Below are 17,954 nucleotides of genomic sequence, written 5' to 3'. Positions count from 1 at the left end.
GATGAGATCCTGAGGTGAGGACTAATCAGAGAAGATACACCTTGGGCTGTGTCTCAGATCTCTCTAACTTGTTATGACAACTGCACTCTGTACTACCATCCTGATTGAATCCTTTGCTTTACCTGTGACCCACTTCACCTTCTCTCATGGTTTAGAAATTTAAAACACAAGCAAGAAAACAATTCAGGTTCTAAGAGATGGCAACTGAAGAGAAAAGTGCTAAATTTGAGATTTATTTTGGAGGAAATAATATTCTTTATCTCATGATATTTTCCCTAACCGAATATTTTCAAACAACCATATGCATGAAGTCAAATTTTCTTATATTGAGTGCATTGAGGATTTTAGTCAGGATTCAATTAGATCCATCAAGGGAGGATTAAAACAAGAATACTAAAAATTATCTAGAGTCTTAATTTTCTTCTTTGTCTTCTGTTCATCCTGCTTCCATTAAGATAGACCTGAATGTAGCTATTAGCAGATTCTGAACTACCAGGAGTGCATCTACTTAGAGATCAGAACTGCCTTAGAATGGTACTTGAGGAAATGAACTCCCTCAGAGATGATCCAAAATGGATGTGTAGCATTGGTAGGGACCTATTTTCAATCACAGTGATGATCTGGCTAGCTTACCCATTTTTGTAATCCAGGCAGATATCTTTTCATAAAAGAAATTCAAGATCAAGATGACAATAAAGTTCAAGCATGATCCTGAGAGTGATGTGGCTAACTGAGGAGTAAAGTAAACTTTAACATGCTGTAAGGTTGCCTCACTTTCCATGAAGCTAGCAAATGTAGCAAAGACAGACAGGCGGTACACAATCACTGCTACCATGCTGCTGACAACAAGAGCCATCTGGAGAAGGGAAGCAAAGCAAAGAATTAGTCATACAGGTCTCTATCTGCAATACACACATTATCTCCTATGGCATTACATTCAGTTTAGCAATTGTCATATGAAAACCAAACCAGTCTCTCTTATGGATAGCAGGACACACACAGTTGCAAGGTAAAGAGTTAAAGGCTAAAATAGGAAAAAAAATGTATTCACTGTCAGGCTTTTTCCCCTGACAGCATTTAGGAAACAACAACCAGAAGACCAAATCTGTTTTTTTATGGCCCTGCAGTTATTATTCCCTACCCTCCAACAAATGTAAAGGTTATAAGAAAAAATGAAGACAAATTTGTGGCCGAGATTATATGTGGCCTAAAAGTATGTGTATCTCCTTTAGAGAAAAAATTTGCTGATTCATGTTCTAAGTTGTAGTTACAGAGATTCCTCATAAATTTTGTACACGTGCTATATTGTAAAAAAAGATAGTCTTAATATCAATGGGTAGAGAACTTTTATTCTAAGCATTGAAGAAGAAACTCAAATTGAATGAGAACTAGTAAGCAGGATAGAATAATCTTTCTGGGACCATATTCCAAAATGTTTCTCAAAGAGCATCCTGAATTGCCTCCTCTTCATTTACCACATTTCTACCATGGTTTCTGTTAACTCTTTTAAGATAAAAAAATTAGAACTTAAATAAGAACTGTTAAAGTTATAAATACAGTATATATGCATTGTTGACTACAGTCAACAACTGTTAATTTACTTATACTTCAATATACTAACCCCTCAGAAGGTAACGTCACCTCTTTTCCCAAATTAAAAAGGCCAACTGTTAAGAAGGCACAAATGTGGAAAGGTGAGGTAAGAAAATAGATTATGGTGATGGAGAAATCTGTCAGCTAAAAAATATGGGGAACAATTGACTTCCATACAATGGGATATACTAGTTATATTCTTTGAGTATAAAAATACTTATTTTTTTCAGCAAGAGAAATATATCATTTTATGTAGATATTTTAAATATAGATAAAGATACATTAATGATTTTTATAAAACTAACCAGAGTCTATAATCAAAATATCTTTTGTTATTCTGGTCTGATTTCAAGTTATCACTTAATTATTGAATTATGAAATAGAGAGGGTCAAACTGTAAGATAAAGTATCTCTTTATTCTCTTAGATCTTTCCACAAAGTCCAATTTTGAAAAATTTATGTTAATTACAATTTATTTTACATAAGAGATATAAACAAGATAAAAAGACCAGGAAGAGGAAGAGCAGGAGGTACTCCAGAGCCACCTCAGATGAAAATGTTGGGATAATCCTGAGGATACCTGTTAAAGAGAGGATAATGGTTGTTAAGGAAATGCTTACCCAGAATGTCACTGTGGCTCCTGATAAAAAGTACCATGGAATACGATTCCACAGAGGCATGTAAGGTTCCAATTCCTGCAATGTTGAAAAAAAAATCATTGAAAATTTCAAAATCTGCCCTTGAAGTTGGTACTTCAAGTAGCATTGAAAATCACAGAGCATGATTAAAGTAGAACCCCACAAAAGGGCCCACAGTAAGGGACAAAATGGACACATATTAGCTGAGTTAGAGTTGTATTCAGGGCCTGATAGACAGGAAACAAGTCAAAACCTCAAGGGTGCTCTTAAGTGGACAAGATTTAATAAATTTATACTTTTATTCCCATTGAATTGAAATGAATGGCATTGCTTTATAATTGCTCTAGATGATATTAAATTTGGTGTGTTAATCATAGTGTAACTGTGTTCTTCCACATAGTTTAGCAGATCAGATTTGCTACCTAGAGGTTTTAAAGTCATGGATAAAAGATTAATTACATAGGCTGACATTCTTAGCTATATTCAAAGGTAGGTATACTTTACTAAAGACATCTGCCATGTATTAAAAAATAGTTGTCAGGGGCAGGATTGTGGCTCAGTGTAAAGTGCTTGAGACATTGGGTTCGATCCCCAGCACCATACAAAAATAAATAAATGAATATAAATAGTTGTCAAGAAAAATAGAAGATTTCACATTTTATGGATTTTCAGGATGGACTGAAGGCAAACAATTCTCAATGGCCTGAGCAGACCAACCAAGGACACTACAGAAGTTTAGATAGAATATGTGTCCCTGTGTGCATGTGTGATTTTTTTGTGTTAATGTGTGTACATCCAGTGTGTGCACTCTAATGTGTGCATATTTGTAAGTGCACCTGTGTGTGCTCATGCAATTGTGTTGTTGTCAATGCAGAATTAAATGTGAGAATTTTGTTTGTGTGTAAACACCAAAAAATGTTCCATAAGTAAGAGAAAAAAAAATCTGCCTCTTGATTTCAAAACCAAGTGAATGATTCACTGTGAATCAACACATATTGCTTTTCAACCAGTTCCAACTGTAAACATTCATTTCATCTTTTGTTGGTGATGGTATTAATTTTGGGAAAACTAAAAGGGTTGACTTTTAAAAAAAATAATATGAAATAGGAATGAATAAACATTATGTCTGTATCTTAATTTCAAACTACTACCCAACTTGCTCATGCATTTTCTGAGATGCATTTTATCCTTTATTCATTTACTAAACTTTTGTGATTTTTCAATGAAATATTATGTTTGGTGAATACTTGTATAGTGAAAATAATTTTCAGTGTTATACTGAAAGAATAGCATCCTGAAAAGGTGAGAGAATTGTATGGACTAGGTTGTGTTTGAGACATATTCAATATTTTCTTTCAAACAGCAGATTATGGACAAATATATGACCAAAATTCTGGTCTGTGAATGCAAATCATCTTCCACTTTCCCATGAAAAAATGTTAGTGACTAAGAGTTGAATGACTCAGTCAAGTATATACAGCCTGTCAGGTACAGTGGCACATACCTGGAATCCCAGAACCAGGAGTTTTAGGCAGGAAGAAAAAACGTTCAATGCCAGCCTGAGCAACTTGGTCCCTTAACTTAGTCCCTGAGCAACTTAGACCCTATCTCAAAATAAAAATATAAAAGGAGTAGGGATGTAGCTCAATGGTAGAGCACCCTCCTGCTGAAAAAAAAAAAATGTAGCCTGTTTTCCAGTTAATGATTCTACAATATAAATTCCCTTACTGGCCATGCTCCTGAACACATTAATGCAATGATTTTACTACAATCAATTGAAAGGGACTATGTGAAGAAAAATCAGTCTAATGAACCATTCACTCATAAGCCTACTATCTTAATACGAACACTATTCTAATTTTTGCATATCAATTTGGTGTCATTTCTATTTCTATGTATTTACAGACAAAGCCCAAAGTATACACATTGTTTTTCATTTTTCTTTTACTCACCAAGTATTAAAACTATGTACAATGTTACAATGGTTTGGGCTTGCTTTAAAACAACCAAGTGGCATAAAGGTGTAATGAAAAGCATTGCATGAATTTAAAATGATTGAAGCTGTAGAGAAATGCAAATCAAAACCACACTAAAATTTTATCTTACTCCAGTCAGAATAACAGAAAATAATAAATGTTGGCAAGATTGGGAGTAAAAAGGTACATTAGTACATTGTTGGTGGGACTGCAGACTATTACAATTCCCCTGGAAAGCAGTATGAAGAATTCTCAAAAAACTAGGGATAGACTCACCATATGACCCAGCTATTCTACTCCTTGGAATCTTCCCAAAAGATCTAAAATCATAATACTACAGTAATATAGCCACCTCAATGTTTATTACAGTACAATTTATAATAGTTAAATTATAAAATCAACCTGGGTGCCTGTCAATAGATGAATGGATTAAGAAATTATGCAGTTCTACTCAGCCATAAAGAAAAGGAAAAAAAATTATGGCATTTGCCAGTAAGTGGATGGATATGGAGAATCTTATGATAAGTGAAATAAGGCAAATTCAGAAATTCAAAGGTCAAATGTGTTCTGTCAAATGCAGAATTAGAGTAAAATAAAGGAAAGGGGCTTGAGAAGGATAAGATAACATAAAGATAAAGAGAAGATTAGTAATGTAGAAGGAGATTGAAAGAGTAAAGGGATGGGTAAGGGCAAAGCAGAATGACTTTTAAAAACTCATGTTATATGCATATATAAATATATCACAGGGAGCTTCGTCTTTATACAATCAAATATAAATAAATAGATGAATGAAAGAAAGTCTAATAGAATAGAGGAAGGAACACAGAAGGACAGGAATGAAGAGGGAGAGGAATAAAAAGGGGATCAGGAACTGAAATTGAACTTCAAGAATGTATTAGTTTGTCAGGATGACCCCAACTACTATGTATAACAATGAAGTGCTACACAAATGTAAAAAAAATCATGTCTTGTAATGCATAAGTAAAATTTTAAAATTCAGGAAAGCTAATAAATTTAGGATTGTGATAAAAAATCAATGAAGAAATAATAAAAACTAGAAAAATGTTTGAAAATGGGTAATAGTTCTACCCATTGGGTCAGTATAGCTTTCCTTCTATTTTTGTATGTTTCTGAAGATTTTATATATATATGGATATATTAATACATATGTACATATTACAAATAGAGAAGTTTACATGATTTATATTTTAGGAAATATATTAAAAGGAAATTAAAACATACATTATTATTTGAGAAGCAACCTAAAGCAGAGTGTTCATTGAGGTGAGCTGTCCGTTTCACAGTCTCCTAATGTACCTTTGTCACTGGGTTCATTTTCCTGTGTTTACACATAGCTTCAAATTCAGGTCTCAGTTGAAGCTGCTGCTGTTCCTCTTCAAAGTCCACTAAATCCCACTCATATTCCAGTCTGGCCTGTCGCTGTTTCCAAAACTCCAAAAACAGTGTGACTATAGGTAAAGAAATATATTTTTTAAAACCCATAATAAAAGAAGAAACAAAATTAATAAGAAAATAATTTTCTCCCACTTCATTATTTTGGCTGTAAGGTGGTTCATATTTTACAGGTGGCTATATTCTGTCATTGTTAGATTATGAAATTACCAATGATTAATGTTGACAAAATACTAAATAATAACATTCAAATAACTCATATACAAAAATTCAAGCTAATTTATTATTAGTTCAACAAGAAATTTTATTCAAGCATATTATGCTGTTTCTTCATTCATATAATTTTATGTAATATTTGAACTAAACATTTTAATGAACACTAAGATTTCTTTGAATGTGTTTTTTACTGAAATCATTCAAGTTAACATACATTTTCTCAAGTTTAGGGAAATGTTACCTAAGAAGAATATTTAAGGAAAACATAAGAGCTATTTCCCAGTGTAGTGCAATCTTTCTCGCCCCCCCATCTCTCGAGAGCTCGCTCGCACATACATGATTCCACATACTACAGTATATGTGTAACTTCAAATTTCAATGGAATAATAGCATATTTATGGAAAAGTACATAAACAATTAATTATGCAACTAGAAGAATTTTCACAAAACACACTAATTTATCAGCACAAATATATTTTAAAAAATAGAAAATGAGCAACACCACAGAAACTCTCATTCTGAATTTTCTGAAACAGAAGTAACTAGTACCTTAGCTTCTAAATCTTAACAGGATAGTTTCACTGTCTTTGAACTTTTAAAAACTGGTGTCATACAACAAAAAATTTTGTTGAGTATGTCATCTTTTAAATTAAACCACAAATGTATTTATTTATTCTTGGCATGATGAACATTTGAGTTATTTATAGTTGTTCACTATTGAAAATGTTTCTTCTTTGAACATTTTAGGATATACCTTTTGGTGGGCATATATGTACCTTTTATGGGCTATATATCTGGGAACAGAACACTGCAACAAAACCAGCTTGTTATTTTATCATTTAAGAAATACTTAACTTTTAAAGTTTCTTCTTACTCAATCTCTACCTTTTAAATAATAACTGTGGATTATGCCTGAATATTTTTAAAGCCCTAATTATATCTTTTCAAAGTATTACTATTCTTATTTAACTGCTCTCTCTGCCTCCAATATATGTCCTTTTCAATGCAAATATATACCTATTGCCTGAATGCCAGTTTTTTGTTTGTTCATTTGCTCATATGTACATTTGCTTATTATGCTCTTTTGCTGATTACAAAATATATTTTATTATGTCAAGAATGCTTAATATCATATCTACCATCTTAACTAATTTCAAGAGTACAATTCATTATTGCGAACCACAGGTTCAATGTTGTATATATCTCTAGAGCTTATTTATCTTTCTTAACTGAAACATTATGCCCATTGGTTACTGATTACTGACACTCAAATTCCTAATCTCTCAGTCCCTATCAACCACCACTATATACTTTGATTCTATCAATTTGATTATTATAAATATTTCATAAGAATGGAATCATGCACTGCTTATCTTTCTGTCACTGTCTTATTTCACTGGGAAAAAATGTACCTATGTTTCATCCATATTGTTAGATATTGTAGATTGCCCTTATTTTTCAAGGCTTAAAAATATTCTATTACATGTATATACAGCTAATTATAATCCATTTATCTATCTATGGACATTTTGATTGTTTGCACATCTTGTCATTATGTTTCAATGAACATAGAAGTGGTAACATTTCTGCAAGATCCTGATTCAGCTATTTTGGGTAAATATCCAGATGTAGGAATATTGACATATAGTAGTGCGATTTTTAACTTTTTGAGGAAACTTCATTGTATTTCTCACATTTACTGCAACATTTTGCAATCCTAACAACAGTATGAAATGTTCCATATTCTTGTTTTTACCCATGCATATTTTATATGTGTGTGTATATATTTATATGTGTGTATATATATATATATATATATATATATATATATATATATATATAATCCATCTTGAGAGGTGTGAGTTTATATCTCACTATGGTTTAGATTGTCACTTTACTGACAACTGGTGACATTAGGCATTTTTTTTTCATATATGTGTTGGCCATTTGCATATCTTCTTTGGAGAACTTTTTATTCAAATCCTTAACCAATTTTAATCAGGTTGCTGATGTCTTTATTTTTCTATGCAGGATTGAGTAAAGGATTTTTTAATAAAGTTTGGATGTTAAACTCTTATGAGATAAAAGGTTTGCAAATATTCTTCCATTCCACAGGTTTTGCTATCATTGTGTTTCCCTTTATCATAGAAGCTCCTTAATTTGATATAGACTCACTTGTTTATTTCTGAACATATTGCCTAGCATCTGGTGTCATGTCTATGAAAACATCGCTCACACCTGTGTCATGAAGCATTTCCCCTATATTTTATTTTAGGAATTTTACAGGCTCTGATCTTATGTTTAGGTCTTAAACCCATTTTTATTTGATTGTTACTATGGTAGAAGGGTTCAATTTCATTATTTTACGCGTGGATAGCTAGGATTCCCAACACCATTTGTTGATGGGATCTGGCTCACTATCACTTCTCCATTGTGTATTCTTGGAACAGATCCTTAAGACAGGTTGACTGTGTATGAGTAAACTTAGTGGAAATCAAATTTTCCATCGATTAACTACTGCAAAGTGTACTTCTATCATACCACATGTGACGAATCTATACTATTTTGACTGTCAATTTAAAAGAAAAACAGAGTAATTCATCTAGAAGAATAAGAGACCCAGAATAGCCAAAGCAATCCTGAGCAAAAAGAGTGATGCTGGATCACAATCAGATCTCAAATTACACTAAGCAGTTACAGTAAAACTATTAGCATGGTATTGGCATCAAAATAGACATGAAGACCAGTGGAATAGAATAAAAGACACTGAGACCAATCCACATATATTCAGTCATCTGATGCTCAACAAACACGCTACAAATATATGTGGAAGAAAAGATAGACTTTTTTAAAAAATGGAGCTGGGAAAACTGGATATACATGTGTAAAATGAAACCTGACCCTTATTTTTTACAATTCACAAAAATCAATTCAAAGTAGATCAAAGACTTGGGAATTTCTCCAGAAAATTTGCAAGCATAGAAGAAAACAGGACCAACACTCCAAAGGCATTAACTTTTTTTTTTTTTTTAACAAGACTCCTAAAGCACAAGGTGGGGGGAAAGGAATCAAATGGAATGGCATCAAATTTTAAAAAGTTTCTGAGCAGCTGGGTATATAACTCAGTTGGTAGAGTGCTTGCCTTGCGTGCACAAGGCCATAGGTTCAATACCCAGCACCATAAAAAAAAAAGTTTCTGCACAACAAAGGGAATGATTAAGAGCATGAAGAATAGGCCTACAGATTGGAAGGAAATCTTTGACAGATGGTCTTCCAACTGGGGTAATATTCAGACTATATAAAGAACCCCCCCAAAACCACCAAAACAAAACAACTACAATGACATCCATTAACCACTGCAAAGTGTACTTCTATCAAACTATGTGACGAATCATACTATTTTGACTATCAATTTAAAAGAAAAACAGAGTAATTCATATACAAGAATAAGAGACCCAGAATAGCCAAAGCAATCCTGAGCAAAAAGAGTGACGCCGGATCACAATCAGATCTCAAATTACACTACACAGTTACAGTAACTAACCTAATTAACAAATGAGCAAAAGAATTAAACATACACTTCTCAAAAGAATAAATATAAATGCAATAAATTTATGAAAACTGTTCAACACCATGGAAATCAGGTAAATGTAAATCAGAACTGAGATTCCATTTCACTCCAGTCAGAATGGCAATTATCAAGAACACAAACAATAATAAATGCTGGTGAGGGTGTGGGGAAAAATGTAGACTCATACATTAAATGGAAGACCAGTAGAATAAAGGAAGGGGGACAGGGGAAGAGAGAGGGAAGGAAAGGGGAAGTACTAGAGACTGAAATGGAGCAAATTATATTCCAAGCTTGAATGGTTATGTCAAAATTAATACCACTATTATGTATAACTATAATGCACTAATAAAAAACATTTAAAAGGTAATTCAGTCTTTGTCTGATTCTCCGCACTTGAAATGGACTTCTATGAAAGTAGTCTTTAGATTGTGTTCCAGTCTTTAAACTGTGGTTTTCTTCCATAACAGGTTATATTTTACACAAACTTTCACTCACTCATTTTATCATTTAGTGCTGAGTTTCAATTTTATGAGACAGGTATTTTAACTCTATTCATTTTTTTCTCTTGCATATACTAGACACATGTAGGGATAAAAATGTTTCAAAAGTCCAATACAAGTAAGCAGTTTTTTTTTTTCTTGTGTTGCTGGGGATTGAACCCAGGGCCTTGTGTATGCAAGACAAGCACTCTACCAACTGAGCTCTATCCCCATCCCATTAAGCAGGGTTTTACCATTTGTTTCTTTATTTAAATTACAAGGAAAAAAACTACTATAAATTTCTGAAGTAGTATTTGGTTACCATGGCTCTGTAAAACAATAGATGATCTAAAAGTGTTAATGACCTAAATGTGTAATAATGGAGAACTGATCAGGTAAAATGTGATAAATTGAAAAAAAGCAATTCTACTTAGTCATAAATACACATGTCCATATGTACACATGTACCTGTACCCTGTCACGCACATTCATTGATACGAAAGGAGTCCCATGAGGGGCTGGGGATGTGGCTCAAGTGGTAGCGCGCTTGCCTGGCATGCGTGCTGCCCGGGTTCGATCCTCAGCACCACATACCAACAAAGTTGTGTTTGCCGAAAACTAAAAAAAAAATAAATATTAAAATTCTCTCTCTCTCTCTCTCTCTCTCAAAAAAAAAAAAAAAGAAAGGAGTCCCATGATTCATTGTTTGCTGAGTAAAAAAAGCATGCTGAAAACAATTTATATAATATTATGTTGCTTATATGAAATTACATGAATATAAGTCCCATATACTCAGAGTGAAAGATGCTGGAAAATTATGGACAAAATAATTATCATATTTTGAGAGATTCTAACATTTCCTATCGCTATACTCTGCTTGAATTTCACATGAAGGTTGTGTGTTTTCATTATTAACAAACAAAAACATTGAAGGAAAACACTCCCTACCCTCAACCACAAAGCCTTCTTTATATTGAGTGTCAACTAACTTTGGAAACATCGCACCTAGTGCTTCATTTTTTCAATTTCATATTGGAAGTTGATGTGATATAGAGTTGTTCCTATCATCAGAATGAAAATTTATTTCTATAAGAATAACTCATGAAAAGGGCACTAAAATGTATATCAAAACATAGGGATTCTGGGGGAAAATAGACTTCTTTCTAATTAGTAGCAAAATCTAACAAATACAACTATGTGCATTTCACAGTTGGGCGAGGATTACTTTATCCGAGGCCAAAAAATAAATAAATAAATAAATAAATAAATAAGAGGCATTTGTGTAAACCAGAAGGATTTATGGGTTTCTAACATTTCTTCTTGGCTGCTGTCTTCTGAAGAAATAAGTTCTAGTTTCAAAGAGAACAGAGGATCAAGAAATCTCACTAACAATTTACCACAATACCAGGTTTGTTAAGTTGGCATATGGACATCTCTTCTTTATAAGGACGCCAAATCTTGATGCTATCATTACATGCAATAAAAAGTGAATGGTATGCATCTGCAAACCCCAACAAACTGGAAACTCCATGAGGGCAGGAATTGTGCTTTAATTATCATTGAAAAATCTTACTTTTTGTTATCTCAAGTCAGACACTGAGATGAAGACTTGATCCCAGATAGTTGATGCCAAGAGACACATGTGACAGTCGAGGAAAGTTGAGATAGGGAAGAAGAAAAGGTAAAAATGGGTTCATAAATATGTTGCCATTTGTGGGCAACTGGAGCTCAGTCCTGTTGGGGGGTCCTCATCCTCTTATTAATTATATATATAAAACACCTCAGAATTACCTCTTGAGGTGTGGGAAGCTGAAGTTTTTACCCACTAATTTCCATCCCTCATTGGATAAGGAATTCCCTTGGACATGAAAATCCTGGTAGCTGCAGGTATCCTTCTCAGGGGATAATGAAGCTTTGATAGCCATGGACAGGGGTCTCAGCAGAGAAGTGAGGGACTTGGGTGCTTGTTATATACTTCTTGAATTTCCTATAAAAGTCATGTGTTTTCATTACTAACAAACCAAAACACTGAAAGAAAACACTCCCTTCTCTCAACCACAAAGCCTTCTTTATTTTGATTCTCAACTAAATGACTAAAGTGTTGATCCTTTAACATAAATGGTCTGTTTATCACATCTGCTCTTCCAACACATCATATCATTCAGCTTAAACTTAACTCTTCACTACAACAAATATTTCTGAAGGAAAAAGTGATGGCAACATCTCTGAAATGCTCACTTTCCAGTGTTTCCTCCTATTGATGGAGCACCCTCTCTCTCCAAGGAGACATCTGAAAACTCTAACAAAGTATTTGTTGTAATCTGTCATTCACTTTATTTTACATTTACAGTCTTCATAAGAATAAGAAGAAAAAAAGATTTTCCAAAAAGTGTACAAGTACTTTCCAGAGTTTGCATATATTGTATTCTACCAGTTTATTTGTAAGATTGTTGGAATATATAACACATTTTCTAACAAAATAATGTTTAAAAATAGTTAATTTTGTTTTTTTCTTTATTTGGATTAACTCTCCAAACTTAGTACAGTTTAATTGCATTATTTACTTTGGTGCCCAAAATATACTTTGAGCCACAAATTTGTATCAGGCACCAATTTAAGTGTTAGGGTTATAACCATTACTGTTGAATGCCTCCTCTAGTGTAAGCTTGGCCCACCTCTGAGTCTTCTGCAGTCACCTTGCACATTAAGTACCCATGTGGATGATTTTAAACAAATGGAACTGCAAGCCGAAATTAGAACAAGACACAAAGAATTCAGACTCAAACATTGTTGGGTAGCTTTCCACAGTTTTCAATCCTTGCTCCAGTTTGTATCCATGAATCCCTAACTTCCAGCTACCATATATTTATGCTAAGCCACTCCCAAATTAAGGGCTTATTGAAACTATCTTTACTATGGCACGGGGAGATAGTGGGAGCCTAATATATCTGATGTCTTAAAAATTTACCTGTTTCTTTTTTTTTTTTTTGATACCAGAGATTGAACCAGGGGTACTTAACCTCTGAAGTACATACCCAGCTCTTTTTATATTTTATTTTGAGACAGGGTCTCGTTGAGTTGCTTAGCACCTCACTAAGTTGCTGAGAGGCTGGCTTTGAACTCACAATCTTCCTTCCTCAGCCTCCAGAGCCACTGGGATTACAGGTGTGTGCCACCACACCCGGCTCAAAAATTATACCATTTCTTAGAGAAACAAACAGATATTTAATAGAGACCTTTATTTCTCAAGGATCAAGGGGTAACGAGTTCACCTGTATATTTACTTTAGAGAAGAAACAGTGGTCTGAAACCACCTTTGGTATCTAAGATATGTCATCTGAATATCTTATATGGATGAGCTATATTAACATCATATGAAGAAAACTGTTTTGTTTTTATGGGACTATGTACTCACCCCAAATTCCCATGAATATTGCAAAGAATACTGTAGATTCATTATCAAATAAATGGGACAACTGTAAAAATAACAATAACAACATCACAAAGACCAGTTAGTATCAATTGCAATATAAAAGGAGGGAAATTCCAAGTTTTTTGAACATACCACAAAGTCTGCATACCTTTGAAATCAAGCAGGTACTATTTAGTCTCCAATAATCACATACTTGATCACAGAGTGGGCACATGATCAATTGACCTCCAATTTCAGGGTCACAGATGTCAGTACTACCCAGAGAACAGTAAAGTTATTTTGAAGGCAATATTTTACAGTGAAAGTCTAAGCTACTATTATTAGAACAGTTTTTATATAGATTCTCACATAGAAGAGAAGGAGCAATGAAGTAGCATTTTCTGTAATGGGTCAAGTTATATTTTGAAGAGAAAATTTTTTAAAGCACATCATTAAAAACATTTTCAAGAAAGTATCTGGTGAAGGGCAGCTGCTGTGTTTGGGTCCTCTTTGGAAATATCAGTTAACTGAGAGCATAGGGAAATATTTTGGACAAATGCCAGGGAAATATCAATATTTGTTTCAGTTAACATAAGAAATATTTTCTCTGAGGAGCTCAGCTCTACTTACCTGGTTTGGTTAGAATCCATTAATAATATCCCATAAATAAGACAAGCTAAGCCAACTACAGCTGCAATTAGAAGCATTTCAGTGTAAAATCCCAAGAAAACAAAATAGATACCAATTTTTTCTCCAAAATAGTCCCTGTGAAAAAGATTAAAAAGAAAAATCAGAAATTAGAAGAATGGTGTATTCTGGGGAGCTTCGGTTTTGTATTCAGACAGATATGCATTCTAATTTTGGCCCAGCTGCTTTCTAAATGTGTAATTTTGGAAAAATTCCTTAACTCTCTAAACTTACTTTCCACATAATAAAATACAGGAAAATCCCTATCCCATTCTATGTGAATATATGTAGGGATTAAAAGAAGTAGCACATAGAAGGAGGTGCTTGAATATAATATAAATTTAAATTTTAGGGGAGGGGGGATAGTAGGGGATAGGAAAGGTAGCAGAATACAACAGTCATTAATATGGTATTATGTAAAAATGTGGATGTGTAACCGATGTGATTCTGCAATTTGTAATTGGGGTAAAAAAGGGGAGTTCATAACCCACTTGAATCAAATGTATGGAAGATGATATGTCATGAGCTTTGTAATGTTTTGAACAACCAATAAAACAAATAATAAAATAAAATTTTTTCTAGATGAGGAAAAAAAATAAAAAATAAATAAATAAATTTTATACAATAAGATAATTTGAAGAGCTTCTAAATTTTAGAGAAATTAAGCATTTTTTAAATAAACTACAAAGTACCCTGAAATGAAACCTCTAGCAATTAATCTGACACCTTAAAATCATACTCATAATCTGCATGGATTTTTGCTTTACCTAATTTCTGACACTGACAATGGTACTTGGAACATACTATAGGTATATATGATCATCTTCTTCCTAGTTTGGATCTCTAATGGAGGAACATAGGTAACTGACCAAGGAATTTAAAAGGACTATTTAATAAAAATTCCACCAAGTATAGCAGTTCAGCTCTTCCTTTATAAAGGTTTAATATTGAGCATAAATATTCAGGTCTCAAAATCAAGTTTGTTTTCTTTTTTAACTGAGTCCTTCTTTAGGAATCTAACAGCATAGTTTTCTCTGATTCAGAAAACCAGGTTTCATTGTTGCTTCTTACCTGGTTATTCTCCTCCTTATTCATACAGAGACTAGCTCACCAAATTTGTATGCTTTTCAACAGCTTCCTTCCTAGACAGTTAGATGTGATTAGTTTTGAGTTCAAGAGCATGTTTATGAAAGCACTTAAATTGCAGTTTTCATACATGCATCCAGGTCTGTAAAGGTTTAATAAACAGCATTTCCCAATGAGAATTTCAAATGTATTTCTCATATTAAATATTAGTTTTATTGAACCTCTCATTTTTCAAAACTCTTTTCCAAATAGGCTTCTTTCTGTTTGTATAATCTTCCTTCATTCTGTTCAGTAATGATAAGCATTTTGTATTTTTTTCTCATGGTTTATATATTTTAAACTTTTATTGGATATTTTTATTATACATGACAATAGAATTCATTTTTATATCTTCATAAAAGCATGGAATATAATTGGTTCTAATTTAGTTCCCTGTACATCCCCACTCCTTTTCCTTCCACCTGTTCCCTTCCCTCTAATCTACTATTTTTCTGCTATTTATTTATAGTTTTTTAAAATTAATATCTTGTGGATGTACATGATGGTTTATTTACATATGTACACAGGGAAGTTAGGTCAGATATATTCTACTGTCTTTTCCTATCCCATCTGTCCTCCCTTCCCTTCATTCCCCTTTGTCTAATACTCTGGTCTTTCTTCTATTTCTTTTATGCCCATCTGCCCCATATTTGGGATTAGCTTCCACATATCAGAGAAAACATTCTTTGACTTTTTGGGACTGGCTTATTTCAGTCAGCATGGCAGACTCCAGTTTCATTTATTTACTGGTAAATGCTATTAAGTCATTCTTCTTTATGGCCAAGTAATATTCCATTGTGCATACATTTTAAATTTTTATTTTCCCTATTGTTTTACAAATCACCATGACATGAAATTTAACTATAACACCATACTTACTAATCTACCATTCATAACTTCCTTACAGTTACTCTCAACTAGGGTGAATGGACTTGATTTCTCCCAGTATTTTACTGAAACATATAATAATTACTATAATACTATATAACAATAAAATCAGGAAAAAAGTATATACTGTTTTATTTTGTGGAAGATCATTTTCACCATGTTAATTTTCCTTTGATGTTTTAACATTATAGAAGCAAAAATTTTAGGAGGTATAAGGTAATATTACTCCTATAGACTTATAATTCCTCAGAAATTCAAAAGAAAACTAGATATTTCAACAACCTTATTTTTAAAAAATATTTTTATTAGTTATTAATGGACCTTTATTTATTTATTTGTTTATATGTGGTTTATATATTTGCCTCACAAATGCTAGGCTATCACTCTACCAGTGAGCCACAACCATAGCCCTCAACAACCTTATTTTTAAAGGACAAACTGCTTTTATCTACCTTTCAGATTTCATGAATATTTTAAGGAGGGAAATAGTCAAGCACTTATTAGATAAAGTTATAAGAATTTATTGTATCTGGAAGTGTAGCAATTATTTTACTAAACTTTGAACTTAAGTTTAACAATAACTGATTAACACTTAAACTACTTTACAAGACATACCTTACATTTGTATTACAGTAAAAATACATAGATTATTGAAATAAAATTTGAGATGCTGCTTAACCTATCTTATTATTCACAACAGAAATAAATATAACAATATGGAACACTCTACGAAGTCTCAAATATACTGAGACTCCTTTCTTTTGAGCATTTCCTAGGAAAAATGTGCCATATATTATATGTATATTATTTCTCAATCTGCTCATTTTATTTACTAAATGTTCAAATTGTCTCTGACCTAATATCTAACAGCATCTGACAGAAGAGATTTAGTAATAATGGCTGTGCAATGATTATATGAAGTAATTAGTCCAATTTGGGGGAATGTATTGGGGATTGAACTCAGGGGCCTCGACCACTGAGCCACATCCCCATTCCTATATTTTATTTAGAGACAGGGTCTCGCTTTGTTGCTTAGTGCCTTGCTTTTGCTGAGGCTGGCTTTGAACTCAAGATAATTCTGTCTCATCCTCCCAAACTGCTGGGATTACAGGCGTGCCACCATGGTGCCTGGTAGAATTAGTCTAATTTTGTAAATCCAAGGTGAAAAAATTAGTCTGAGGTAGTACAAAGAATTATGATGGAATCTGAGATAGATAGGATGTCAGGGAGAGACAAAAGGAGACCCTTGGTAGAGGGACCAAGATATGTGAGTATGATCAGCCACACCTGCCTCATTAGTTAGATGAATAAAACCTCCAGTGTATGCTTGTACCAGATTATCAATAATGAGAACAAATCAGTTTCAATGCCAGCAGATTCAAAGACCTACACAGAGTACCCATAAATGATTTATGACCAGACAGCTTTAACCAGGAAGAAACATTCTTAACCCTAAATATCAAATGATTGACATGGGATTTTTCACAAAAGCTTGTTAGGAAACCTGTATTTTTCTTCCCCAGAAAATCCCATGTAGAAAATCCTATGTATGTCATTTGTCTTCTCTAAAGAGGCAAGAGGAGTCTGCACCCTGCCTTTGGGGTGTGCATATCTTTGCTTTAATCAATCTTTCTTGTGCCCTGCTTTCAATGCGTTCTATTTTTTTTTTAGTGGTATAAGTCAAGAACCCTCCCAGGTCAATTTGTGGACATACTGCCCCTTGGAACTTTGTCCAATGACAAATTGACTAAAATAGAGTCCCAAAGAAGGAATGAACAAATGCAAACATCCACTCTAAAAGAATTCATTTTCATAGCGAATTCACTGACAAACGAGAAACTTAGCTATTATATTATCTTGGAACTATAATAGTTCATTATAGTCATTGCTCTTTAATAGATAGTAGTATAACATTTTATTTCTAAACAGTGAGAAAAAATTTATAAAGTTGTTAAA

The 17,954-nt window shown here is 33.1% G+C and overlaps 1 protein-coding gene across 3 annotated transcripts in view; it reads right to left on the bottom strand.

Annotated features, from left to right (window-relative positions):
* Positions 1-17,954, bottom strand: part of ANO5 (anoctamin 5) — a 91,916-nt gene that overhangs the window by 26,494 nt on the left and 47,468 nt on the right. For all 3 annotated transcript variants that reach the window (XM_081278749.1, XM_081278747.1, XM_081278748.1), the window contains 6 exons: positions 13,929-14,063; positions 13,468-13,573; positions 13,302-13,362; positions 5,525-5,676; positions 2,214-2,288; positions 634-856 (listed from right to left, as the gene is read on the bottom strand). In XM_081278749.1, the coding sequence (XP_081134875.1) occupies positions 634-856; positions 2,214-2,288; positions 5,525-5,676; positions 13,302-13,362; positions 13,468-13,573; positions 13,929-14,063 (752 nt within the window). The remainder of the gene's footprint in view (positions 1-633; positions 857-2,213; positions 2,289-5,524; positions 5,677-13,301; positions 13,363-13,467; positions 13,574-13,928; positions 14,064-17,954) is intronic.

This window comes from Spermophilus citellus (assembly GCF_964194105.1).
Source record: "Spermophilus citellus genome assembly, chromosome: 2".
NCBI classification, from domain to species: domain Eukaryota; kingdom Metazoa; phylum Chordata; class Mammalia; order Rodentia; family Sciuridae; genus Spermophilus; species Spermophilus citellus.
Note: the sequence above shows the minus strand (reverse complement) of the source record. Positions and strands in the feature narration are given on the sequence as shown.